General features: G+C 43.2%; 1 protein-coding gene across 1 annotated transcript in view; it reads left to right on the top strand.

The window, feature by feature from the left end:
- The window catches only part of LOC105921578 (solute carrier organic anion transporter family member 5A1), a 47,209-nt gene that overhangs the window by 14,040 nt on the left and 19,610 nt on the right, over positions 1-13,559 (top strand). The window contains exons 3-4 of the mRNA XM_021313475.2: positions 11,018-11,150; positions 11,239-11,459. Coding sequence (XP_021169150.2) covers positions 11,018-11,150; positions 11,239-11,459 — 354 coding nt within the window. The remainder of the gene's footprint in view (positions 1-11,017; positions 11,151-11,238; positions 11,460-13,559) is intronic.

Raw genomic sequence — 13,559 nt, 5'->3', positions numbered from 1 at the left:
TATATGCAGCTACTGTTATTTTGGGTTTATGCAGGCATACTGTACTCATGAATGAGTTAGCTGTTCTGTATAGGTTCCCAACCACTACACGTAGAAATGTTTTCTATATGATTGGAAATGTATTTAATGAAAACAAGGAAGATGATGACCGTGGATTGTGACGAGTAAAATACAGCTAAATGTATTCTAGATATATTATAAATCCAATATTATAAATGCAATATGCTCTAATATTGGACCTCTCCACGGCAGCGCACACACCTCTCAGAGCCAACAATCACACCTTTCTCTGGGGGAAGCCCTGATAATGTAGGGTTTTATTTCAAGTAAATGTGATTTTTTTTTTTTTGCAAAGAATATTTATTACAGTAACACAGATAAAACAAGCCAACATTATTACGCGTAAAACAAGCTAACAGTAACATGGGTAAAATAAGTTAGCTGGTAAATTAAACGGACTCTCTGCTGCTCTTGGCTAAGAAGCCTACACATGGCTTAAGAGAATCTAAAAAGCTTGATTTGCAAACATTTATCACCAACAATAATTCAAAATCTAAGTTAAAGGCAGTTGTTCTAAAGACTCAGTCCGACAACTCGATTTTGTTTCCAGAGTATTTACTGAACTGAATTTACCTTGGGGGTTTGCCCGTCTGACACACAGATATTCAGAGGCCCAGTCACATGCAGAGTGGGCAGCTGAGCTCTGACCCGATACGCACCAGAGCACCGACTTGTTTTTTCTTCCATCTCTACGTTCCCAGTTGATTTGGAGTCTTCGCCTCGGTTCACGCTCTCACAGCCGTAGGCTCCTTTAAGTAAATTCTGGCTGATCAGATTTCTGACAGCAGCAGATTTGCCATCTTCTGCTGTCACGGCAGTTCCAGAAGCCTTGCAACAGCAAAGGAATGGGAAAAAATTTTGATTTTTGTTCTTGATGTACGACCTTTCTAATGCACAGTGGAGGAAAACTAGAGGTGGAAGGGTACCCTCGGGCAACCATGCTACGCCATTTTCTGTGTGGAGCAGCTGATTCAATGGTTTGAACGGTTAATATTCACCGTGATCAGCATATTGTTCCTCTTGGATCTACAACCAGTAAAGAAGGAAAAGTGCTTTGCTTGTGGTGTTGCTGCTGCTTCGCTGGCTGTTACCTCGGGCTTTCTTCTGCAACTGGGGAGAGGCTAAAAATAGAGAGAAACCCTTCGTTCATTTCTTGTTTTCCCCCCTAAATATTTGATTTAACAAAGTGTGTGTGGGGAACCCCTGCACGGAGAGTATCTTAGTCTGCATGAAAGATTAATGCAATGTACTGTTTGGATTTTTTTTTATGCACTGTGACTAAGATTTGAGCTGCTGTGAGAGATTTTTTTTTATGCAAACATCCTGTTCAACCACATCAAAAGGTGCATGTTTTCATAAAACATTTATTGTAGTTTCAGTTAATCATCTGCTAATAATGGTTGAAGAAAACTACCACGGTGTTCCTTTAGTGGAACCACACCTTTTATAGTTTCAGAGCTAAGAAAAAAAAAACGTAGGATTTGTCCATTCGTTTTCCATCCAGACAGCACACTGCTTGTACATATCGTGCACTTTTTGTGTCCAGATATCCAGTTGAGCTGAATTTACCGAGCCTGTTGGGAAATCGTTTTGCTTGACTTAAAAGAAAATGTTCCCCCCCCCCCCCTTCATCTCGTATTCTGCCTCTTAATTTCCATATGGTTCACTTCCCTTCCCTCCCTATGAGCATAGATGCTTTTACCCGTTATCCAGCACAGAAACCTCGCAGCTCATTTAAGGAAGACCTGTTTTCTTGTTTGCAATGCGGCATTCTCGCAGTCTGCTGGGGCGTAATCTGAACCATGTTGATGTATTTTTATTTATTTTTTTGTCATTGTACCTATTGCTCTCTGTGTGCGTGACAGGCCACAGTCCCGACGCCTGCCCTCTCTCCCCTAAACGGTAAGGTTAGGACTTGTAAGAAGACACTGCCATGTCAGCGTTTTGACGTGACAATGCCGTCTTTCATTTTCCTCTCGTCTCATGTGCGAGGAAGGGTGAGGGGAGGTCACATGGCCGCGGCTTTAGGCCCACAACGTAGGGATACACCAAGGACTCCTGCGCTCTTTCTAGCACCGCCAGCCGCATGGATCATCTATCACACAGCTGTCGCCTGCGGCTACGCTCTGCAAAGCGCCTCGGGCTTTGGGTGGAATCCTCCGGTGCAGCAAATCAGAGTCCTGAAGTTTGTGCTGCCACGTCTCATATAAGTGATGTTACTGCAGAAAAGCTCATTCGGGTTTTTGTCTCTTGTCACAGAGCTGCTGTGAAAATGGATTGATGCCCTAAAGAGGAGTGAGCAGACAATGCATGCCGCTGCTTATTGTAGGTCATAGTTTCGTGGCTTGTGTGTAACTCTTTGGAGATAATGTGATTACATCTTTTTTTATTTTTTTTATTAATTAGACAGCTCCCTCATAATACCCTGAAGATAAGTCTGAGGTCGCTGCATTGCTGTCTGCCTTCCACTTCAAGGCTTGCTTAAGCTTTGTGGGCTAATGAGCAGGTGGAGCGGCGCGTCATTCATTAAAACAAAGGCTGCGACCGAAGAGAGAGCAGGAATCAGAGCCAGCATCCAGCCTCTGCAGCACATATTGAAGGCTGGCAACAGGAGAGGTGTTTAGAAATCAAAATAAGCCCGACTGAAGTGCTTTTACCACCACAGTGCCTACAAAAGTGTTTTATCCCTTTTGAGCTTTTTTTTTTTTTTTGCATTTTGTCACAATTCATCCGCAAACCTCTATGGACTGTATATATTTCATCATTCCGAAAATTTTCAATACATACAAATCTGGCAAATGTGGTGAGTAGTTGTATTAGCTCCCCATTCACTTTGATGCCACTAAATAAAATCCCATCCAGCAACCTGCCTTCAGAAGCCACTTTAACAGCAAACAATTAATCTTAGCCCGGTTCGGGCACGGAGGACATTAATCATGGGGGCAGGATGAGGTGCAGAGAATCAAAGCTCAACGGGGAGTCTGTAAACATCATGACTATTAGTCACTGAACGTATAAATCGGACCTTCATTGAAATAATTGTTGAAATCAATCAGAAGTCCCTTTTGCATGTTAGTAGTGGGTGTAGTAGCCATAAAGTAAAAATAGAGAGTAGAAATATGGTGCTCTGCTCATTTAAGACCAAAACTAAACTTTTTAACCAACACGGCGATCGCCAAGTGTGGTGCAATACCAGCTCTGCACATCACCCTGAACACACCACCCCACAGTGAAACATGGTGTGGGCAGAGATCACAAGAAGATGGATGGAGCCAAATACAGGGTGATCCTGGGGGAGGGTGGGGCAAATTGATAGACTCCAAACACGGAGTCAGGGCTGCGATGGAATGATTTGGATCAAAGCGTTTTCATTTCAATGGAATAGTCCACACAAAGTGAATCAAACAAAGAATACGTGGCCAGATTCAAAAATTGCCGTTCAGATGCTTTCCATCCAACCTGACTGAGCTGGGTATCATTTTTCATCCACTCCACAATATTGTGATCTTTGCGTTGTTACATTGCGTATAAAATAAAAAAGGTGGTATAATTTTGCCTTTTTTATAATTCATCTTAGCACTGCAGAGCTGCTTTGTTAGGTGGGCTTCATCATCAGGTTACCTGCTTTCATTTTAAACTCTGGGTTGAGTAGTGAGGAGCACAGAAGGTCAGCAGAGGGTGACTTCATTTAGTTCTAATGCAGGTTCACATTCAAACATTTCAGCCACAGATCCTACGCTAACAGCTTAGCATCCAGTAACAAAAGAACAGGGGCTCCTGTACTGCCAAGACGGTCATACCACTTTTCAGCTTGTTCTTTTCTTTTTTATCCTTTTTTTTTTTTTGCTGTCATTCATTCAGACGAGCTCAGAGTGAGTCAGTGGCGCTCATGGCAGCAGAGCTCTTCCAGAGAGCGTAGGAGGTGAAGCCGAGACATCAGAGCAGCGCTGGTCCCTGAAGGTTGGATATAAGAGGGATGCTGCTGAGCAAGCTTTATCACTCAGTTACACAGCAGGATCAGTCACCACAGACTGCAGCTCCGCCGCCGTTTCCTCATGTTAACCCTTTTCTGATGTTCCTCACATCATGTTCTCTTTTTTTTTTTTTATTAGCTTTTCTCGCTTCATGGCGTCTTGTTTCAAATATTGCTATCTGCCTGACTAATATATTAGTCCGTCACAGTGGAAAATAGGCTTAGCGATGCACTGTAGCACCCTGTAAGCATGTCCTTCTTTTAGGGTTGTCACAATGCCAAAACTCTGTACCGACAGGCTGTGAAGAAAAGTGCCCAAAACCATTTTTGGAAGGAACCGGGTTCTTTCTGGTTGAAGCAAATAATATGATTAATCACAATAAGAAAAAAAAAGGACTTTCTTAGTTATGGCAAACGTAAGGGACAATTCAGCCTTTGTTTAGAGAAAATTATTGAAGTGTCGCATCCTTGTTTGGCAAAATGGTAGACAAGATAATACTTATTATAAGAGTTAATACCCTTTATGGATATATGCACCTTTTATTCAGTGGAGTGCTTATTTTATTAAAATTGTTTATGTTTGGAGTGCCACAACGTGCTTCAGTTGGCCTGTAAATTTACTGTTGATTAGCATCAATTTCACTACCGAGGCACAAAAGGATCCTTCTATACTGAAATAAAATACACTGCCTGGCCAAAAAAAAAAAAAAAGTCGGCACCAAAAAACAATAATATTACATTGGACCGCTGTTAGCTTTGATTACGGCACGCATTCGCTGTGGCATTGCTTCGATAAGCTGTGATGTCACAAGATTTATTTCCACCCAACGTTGCATTCATTTTTCACCAAGATCTTGCATTGATGATGTTAGAATCTGCCTGCTGCTCAAAGCCTTCTCTGCCACATCCTAAAGATTCTCAATGGGGTTAAGGTCTGGACTCTGTGGTGGCTGAACCCAGACCTGACCAACTGCAGTAACTTCAGATCACAGCACCGCCCCCACAGGCTTGTACAATAGGCATTAGGCATGATGTGTGCATCACTTCACACCCTGATGCGCCATCACTCTGGAACAGGGTAAATCTAGATTCATCAGACAATATGACCTTCCTCCATTGCTCCATAGTCCAATCTTTATGCTCCCTAGCAAATTGAAGCCATTGTTCCCAGTTAGCCTCACTGATTAGTGGTTTTCTTAAGGGTATACAACTGTTCAGTCCCAATCCTTTCAGTTCCCTTTGCATTGTGTATGTGGAAATGCTCTTACTTTCAGGATTAAACATAGCCCAGAGTTCTACTGTTGTTTTTCTTCTATTTTGATTTCGCCAAATGTTTTAAGTGATCAGCGATAACAATCATTCAGGATTTTTTTCCAGCCACATTTTTTCCTCAAAGACGATGGGTCCCCACTATCCTTCCAGCTTTTAATAATGCGTTGGTCAGTTCTTTACCCAATTTTGGTCATTTCTGCAATCTCCTTAGATGTTTTCTCTGCTTGATGCATACCAATGATTTGAGCCTTCTGAAACATATTTTCCAAGACCACGAGATGTGTCGTTTGACATGGTTGTTTAAGAAATAAGGAAAAAAAGAACTTAGATCTTAAATAAAAGTCCGCAAAAGATTTTATCAAGGTTTTCAACCATCCCATTCCTCTCACCGTTGATCGGCATGGAGACATGTCCCACAGATTGACAGATTAAATGTGTCAATGTGTGAAGCATTCACTTTAATTGCTGTAAACGGTCAATTAAACTCGTGCGTAATGCAGCGCGGTGGATGCTTTGGCGTTGTTGGAAGGAGCATTAGGAGGAAGCGTGGTTTCAGCTAGCAAAGATTTCCTGACCAGTGATGATGACTGGCCAATACGCTGCTTTAGACTCCAAGCATTACATTCTGCTATAACCTACCCAAAACTGCTAAAGTTCTGCTAATCTGGACGACATCTATGCTTTTACCTCTGATTTATTTCATTTAATAAACTGCTCTCTGGGAAATCTTTTTTCACAGTTTCTGTGCTGATCAGCTGACCCATTTTCAGTACACATTAACATTCAGGAGGGGCTTTGCATTGACCATTTATGGTTGAATGTGGGCGTGTAGCGGGCAGAACATGAAGCAATACCAGCTACGCAAAGGTTCAGGTGGTCTATAAAGGAAAAATGTATGTTGGTGTGAGTGCATGATTTTATAAATCAGATTATTATTATGCCATTTTCTTTTTGTTGCCGCATGTTCACTTTGTTTTGGATTCTATGCAAAGTTTTATAAACAAGACCCCTTTCTGGTCATTTTGCATTATATTTTCTCTGGTGATCAACTACATCTGCTACGTTTCCCTGCTCTAATCATCAGCTTCAGTGAGTCTGGCTCCACCGTAACCTGTGTCAGCTGATTAGCATTTTTCCTCTGCTGATTTGTGTTGCGGTAGAACGGAGCGTTATGTGGGGCAGAACGGCACACCTGGGAAGCACATCTATCGTGGCACCATCACTGGGCTGTCGAGTGTCTCTGTTACAGCAGCGCTGCTGCCGGAAGACGTGCCACAATTTGTCCCAATGTGAATGGGTCAATTATGTTGATTTTGACACAGATTATTAGCTTTGAGTAATGAATTTCTTTAGTATTGATTATATCAAGATATCAATTATTTTGTCACCGCTACCCTCCTTGATTCTGAACATTGTTGTCATACAGGTCCCGCTTTTGTGTGCGGGAATAATTTGCAGTGGCATAAGAGATTAATATATTTAAAATCTTAGCAATTATGTATTTTAATGCACAGATATCCTTTTCTGATTCTTATTGACGCTAAAATTACTTTTTTCACATTTTTAATCTGCCAATGCAACATTGCCAGGAACCAATGTCCTCCCCATATTGGCTGCCACCATGCTTTAGGTGTCGTCTTTGTGTAAAAGGTCCATTACCTCCAAGCGTGCAGAAAACCATAAAAAGTCTTTAATGTTTTGTCCTTCAAGAAGGTCTTTTCCGTAATTCAAGCGAGCCTGTGGGCGCCGCGTGTTTTTCATTGACGTGCACCCTCTGCTGCCATGTGATGCCCCCCCCACCCCACCCCCACCCCCGTGTGTCAGATTTTTGTGTGAGCCAGAGCTCACGCTGTTGCTGTGCCAGCACTATTCTTCAATCCGGCGGCTCTGCAGCCGACCCGCCCCTTTAGGCCTGGATGCAGCTCTCCAAACCCTACCTCAGTGATCCCAAACTATTCTCCCTGGGTGCCAAGCGGGCAGGACAGAGCAAGGCTTAAGGCACACTTTATGACCCCCTTTTGTCCTCCAGTGGGGCAGAACGTTGTTAATATGATGGATGGAGTGGCAAGACAGAGTTATGCAATCACGCCGGAGGGCATAAAACACGGCCATCTCTGGAGGAATGGAGTTTGGAGGGCAACCAAAGGACCATACGTTGTGCTTAACCTCTGCCTGGGAACACGGCTGGGCTGATGCACCTGCCGCATCTGACTCGGGGTAGAATGTGCTGAAATGATGAAGGTTTATGGCTTTTTTATCAAACGAAGCATCTAAAGGGCTACCCTCTGCTGTAAAAACATTCATCTCAATTTCTCGCTTGGGTTTTATTTAGTGTGAAATCCTGTCGGGTTTAGTGGAAGAGGCAGTTCCCAGGCTGCGGCTGCATCTCTATCCCGAGCCGAATTAACTGCGGAAATTGGCCGCAACAGAAAACTGACTGGCAATAATTTTATGCCATAAAATATAAAAGCTTTCCAGTTAGGGTCCATCTCTAGTTCTGATTGGCTAGAGGCAGAGTAAAACCCTGGACCAGTCGCCGGTCTACCGTACGGCAACACACAGCCAGGCAAAACTGTCCTCACACACTTCCTGTATGTGCATTCATACAGTAAGACAGTCAAATGTTTAATGATGGTGGATATTTTAGATAAACCATATGTAATACCAAAAAAGCCATAAAACATTATAGTTATCATGATGCCTCAAGCCTAATTGTGATCCATTTTTAGGAGTCAAAACATTTAATTCAGTTAAAATTATGCTCACCCTTTCATCCAATAATTTAAATTCAGTAGTAAAGCTCAGTCAGCTGTGTGTGTCTTCGTGTGAGTTTTTATATATATATATATATATATATATATATATATATATATATATATATATATATATATTCACACGTCCTTTAATGAGGTTTTATTCACTATGAGCCACCGAAGCCCAATTCACTTGCTTAAGTTTTGTCAGAGCTCGTTTCTAATTTCAAAGATGGAGATAATAAGAGCCGACCTATTGTTGTCCTTGCCAGCTGTAATTTATTGTTTATTGTCCCTGGGAGGTAATATCCTGTTACTATGTGAGGGCTTTCACTGCTGCAGCGTATTGAGTCTCCAGGCAGCAGGATATGAGAATCGGCCCCATGAAAGAGGTTGATAAAGATGATTCATGAAAAGTCGGGCGGAACCAGGAATGGGGAACTTCCTTTTTGGAGGGATTTGAACTAAAGGCTTCAGTTACAGGAAATATTTCATGTTATGGAAATAAATGTGGGTTTGCAAATTGCATCATTGGTGCTTATCTTCCGTTCTTTCTTTTCTCTGCGTGTTTATGCATTATGTGTAGCAGCCTAAAACAGCCTTTCTTTACCCATTGTCTTCCATTGTGCCGACTTGTATGTGATTGTCTGTTTAACGCTGATAAGTTTGTTTCTAAACAGCGTGTTGCTTATTTTACACTTTTTACTTTTCTTAACTCGCGGAAGAAGTGACCCAATTAGCTTTAATAAAGATTTGTGCTTTGTGGAAGGCCTTTCTGCAAGAGAGAGAGGAATGCATCCCGCTCTTCGATGCCCACGTCTGCTGACCAAGAGAGGTCAGGAACCCCGTGTCGGGTTAAAGATGTGAAGGTAGAATCATTCGGATGGCAGCAGAGCGATTCTGTTCCAAGCTTAAGCAAACTTGCTTGCCGGAGAAGTGTGCGCGCCTGCCCTCCTTACGTAATCCGTCTGAGAGGATGTGTTCTTTTCGTCTCAGGAGAGATTAGACATTTAAGTGCAGGGTTGGGACTCAAACGGCGGCGTCCGAGACACGTGCCCAAGCGCGCTCTCAGGAGTTTTAATGCCGCCGTCCGGGAAAGTAAACCTTTTGACGGAAAGCAGCGGAGGAACAGAACAGAAGCATGTCGTCGGGCGTTGAGCGTGACTGTGGGAGGCAAGTGGCAGGAGCCTGTGGTTTGCAGCTATTTTCTAAGTGGCAAATATAACTGCTGTGTCTGCGTGTGTGTGGGTGAAACCGAAGCATTTCGAAGCATATGTGCACACAAACAATAATCAGGACGTGCTAATCCACATTCCCAACTATCTGCCATCATGCTCCTGGTGTAAATCTAGAAGGTTTGCCTTCAGACTTCTGCAGGAAAAGGCTTTGGAGAGCACCTCTCCCTCCCTTTCCCGCTGGATGTCCGCAGGAGATTTTTCCACCTCCCCAACTCAGGTTATCTAAATTTAATGAGTTTTCCCTCTCCCCATGGCACATGACAGAGTATTTGGCTCACCTCGTTGAGGGTCCAAGACCCCCCGAGGGTTAATGTTTCACTCCATAATTGCGCTGCGGTTTCTGCAGGTATGCCCCTCAGGTTGACCTGAGCTCTCTGGAGCCTGCGGGTCAGTTGTGGCACACACTTTAAAAGCTGTGGGAAATGATCTCTGGAGGCGGTGGAGCATTCCCAGCTCTCGCAGAACAGGTGCTCAGAATAAGGAGGAGGAGGAATCGGAGTTAATGAACAACTCTCCAGAGGTTTGACCCAAACAGACACGCAGAACAGAGGGTCATGAAAGCGCGAAGGAGGAACATTTGTAGCCGTCTTAATTATGGCAGTTAATTTGGGTCTCAAAGCCCATCAGTAAATCCTTCAATATGGAGTTGTTGGGGAAAGTTTTCAGTAGAGACTCCAGCAATCAGAGATTCAGTGATTTCTGATCGCCTGTTTGTAAATCTCTGACCCTCAAATTGTAAAAAAAACATTTTTCAAGGATAAATGAAAAATTTGCCTTTGCCTCACAGCAAATTGTTAATATAAAAATATTTAGTAAAAATAACAAGACCGATTTGCACTTGAATGGCTGGAAATCCAAAAAATATTTAAAATACTGCAGGTCAGCAGTGGTTCTTGTAAGAATGGGTCCGTAGGCGAGCCCCTCCTGATCTCACACACGTGGATGCATGCATGCGTGCACAGCTCATTCTACAAACTGTAACGTTTAACAAAGTAGCTTATCAAAACTGCTGAGCAATTCTTTATAAAAAAAAAACCTAAACAGCTGATAGAGCAATACGGAGATGGAAAAATCTATCTGTAAAATATTTCAGTCCAAGTCTGGCCCAACTATAAATGCGTTTTTCACGCTTGTCTCAACGTGAACATGTCCTAATTAATTAAAAAGCAAAAGCAATGACAATGCTCCTTTTTTGCGCCGTTCAAAAATTAAGCAAAGTTGTGTTGGAAAGAACCTGTTTTCAATGCGTAACAATCCAGGTTTTCTATTTGCTAAAAAAAATAATCACGTATAGTGCAAATTTCATAAAAGCAGACACAAAATAAAACAGCACTGCTGGTCAGGCACTGACTTCAGCTTCATTAGACGGCTGCGGGTTATGGTCATATTTTATTCACATTATATAACAGAGAGAGAGAATACCAAAATCTCTTCGCAGTGATAGAGATGAGCAACCTGCTGTGGTACGCTGAATTTCCTGTTAGCTGAGATACCTCACTGTTATAGCTGCTTGAATAAAAAATCAAGATATCTCTTTCTAAAGGCTTCATTCAAAGCAGCTGCTGACCGCACGGATACTGACGTCGAAGCGAACACTGAGTCTTTCTGCCTCAGTTACGACTTCCACACTGGAGAGTCTACTGTTTTAGCACAACCTGGTGTTACTGATGTGTCCTAGTTTTAAGGCTGGTTCTACCTGGTCTCCTGTGTCTCTCTTTTAGCCATCATGTATGTTATGGGAGCTCTGGGACCTGCTGCTGGGTACCTGCTGGGAGGCGTCCTGATTGGCTTCTACGTCGACCCCAATACCGAGGTGCACATCGACCAGAATGACCCTCGCTTCGTTGGCAACTGGTAAGCATGCGCCCGCACCCATGTCTTGTGTCCACATCGATATCGATAACCTTCCCCTCTCTGATCCCATCTCGTTGTTCTCTCTAAGGTGGAGCGGCTTCCTCCTGTGTTCCATCGCCATGCTGCTGGTCATTTTCCCCATGTTTGCCTTCCCCAAAAAGCTGCCTCCACGCCACAAGAAGAGAAAGAAGAAGAAAAAGATGAGCTCTCCGGGTGACGTGTCCAGCGACGACGACGTGAAGAAGGAAAAGTCTAGTAGCAAAGGCCAGAATGTGTCCTCCTCTATGGGATTCGGAAAAGACGTCAAAGGTGAGCGAGTGTTTGTAGGATCTCCCTTATAGCAGAGGTTTACCTGCAGAGTTGGGTTACAGAACCATCTCTGGCTTTGGACATCTGACATAGCACTGTTCCCATCATCTGAAAAGGGGAAGCGTTGCTAACCTGCCAAGACATGGGAGGGTGGGCAAGGAGAACATTAATGTGAGAAGCAGCGGAAAAGCCCAATGTAGCTCTGGAGGAGCTGCAGAAATCCACAGCTCGGATGGGAGAATCTGTTGACAGGACGACAATTAGTGGCGAGCTCCACTAGTTAGGCTTATATTGAACCCTGGTGAGAGTAAAGCTATTAAATGTTTTAATTTTTTTTTTGTTGAATAGATGGAAGTGAAGATGATGGAAGTTAAGATGAGACCAGGGATGAATATTTTAGCTAGTGCTGCACCGATACCGATACCAGTATCGAACGGGGCCCCGGTCCAGCACTAAAATGGTGGTATCTGTATCGGCGAGTACCAACAAATAGGGCACCGATACCATTTTGATGTTTGTATGTTACTTGAACGCAGCCGTCTCTCTCCCGACTAGTATTATACATGTTATATAAGTTCATGAAAGTTGCTCTATTTTGGCATTTGAGAGCCAAAACTCAGGGTTTAAAAGAGATTATTCAGTTATTAATGTAATTTTACTGTCTTACTGTTGCACTACTATTATACATGTTATAATTTCACGAATGTTGCACTATTTTGGCCTTTGAGAGCCAAAACTCAGGGTTTAAAAGAGATTATTCAGTTATTAATGTAATTTTACTGTCTTACTGTTGCACTACTATTATACAAGTCATAACTTCACCAATGTTGCACTATTTTGGCCTTTGAGAGCCAAAAGTTTATTCAACTATTGTCACCCATTCCAGGTAGGCAATAAAAAATTCTACTACCGTAAGTAGTATGCAGTTCTTCATATATATACACACATCAATTTCAAACAGATGGTATCGGTATCAGCCAATACTGCACAGCCAGGTATCGGGGACAAAAAATGGCATCGGCGCAACACTAATTTTAGCCCACATGCAAAATGCTACGTGTGGGAGAAAACTAACGCAGCATATCACCCCGAACGTCCCGCCCCCACACTGAAACAAGGTGGTGGCAGCATCAGCCTGGGGGGGGTGCTTTTCTCCTGCAGGGACAGGGAGGCAGGTTAGAGTTGTTGGGAAGATGAATGGAGCTAGATGCAGGGAAACCCTGAAAGAAAACCTGTGAGAGGCTGCAAAAGACTCGAGACGGGGGTGAAGATGGAGCTTCCTCTAAACATAGTTAGATCGAGTCATCCATGAGAAATATCGGCCTAAGTAAACATCGAAGCCCAATTAAGATGAGGAATTTGTGGCAAGATTGGAGAAAACAGATTCTTTTTTTTTATAGATGATCTTCATCCAATCTGACTGAGCTTGAGGTTTTTCAGAGAAGAATGTCAGTCTTAAATGTGAGAAGCTGGTGGAGATACGCCCAAAGATTTGCTGCGAAAATTAAAGGTGGTTCTAGGAAACATTTCCTCGGAGGGTCTCGCTACAAAAGCATGGCGTGTCCCTCAGATTTTTGTTTAACTAAATAGAAAACCATGCATCATTTCCCTTCCACTGCTCAACTGCATTGTTTAATCTATCACAAAGAAATGAGCTGTGAGACGTTGATGCACAAACGGGCCATAATAACCCCATCAATATTAGGGCGTGGAGATCTCTTGTAAAGATAGTATTGACTGGATGTGCAAGAATGCGGCGGTGGTAAACATTGACTTTTGTTAAAAAACGTTGATGCTGTAGCATTATTTTCATGTCCTTGCTGAGCCAGGAAACACCCGGTTTTCCCCAGATAAGCTCCGTCCTGCTCCAGTGTTTCCCAGATTCCCTCCTGTCTCCTTTTTTTATTTATTTTTTGCTCTTGTTCTGTTTCTCTGTTCTGTAAATGAGCTCCCGGTGGACCCTGGTGCTCAGCAGTGCGCCGGCTCTGGCGTAGCTCGGCTGCGAAACGACGCTCGCTCGTGTTCGCCGTCGCCCACTCCAATTCTGTGCAAACTCAAACGTGTACTTAGCATGGCGGCTCGCTGTCAAACGAACGCCTC

This window comes from Fundulus heteroclitus, chromosome 21 (genome assembly GCF_011125445.2).
Source record: "Fundulus heteroclitus isolate FHET01 chromosome 21, MU-UCD_Fhet_4.1, whole genome shotgun sequence".
Taxonomy (NCBI): domain Eukaryota; kingdom Metazoa; phylum Chordata; class Actinopteri; order Cyprinodontiformes; family Fundulidae; genus Fundulus; species Fundulus heteroclitus.
This window is presented reverse-complemented; position numbering and strand designations above follow the sequence as displayed.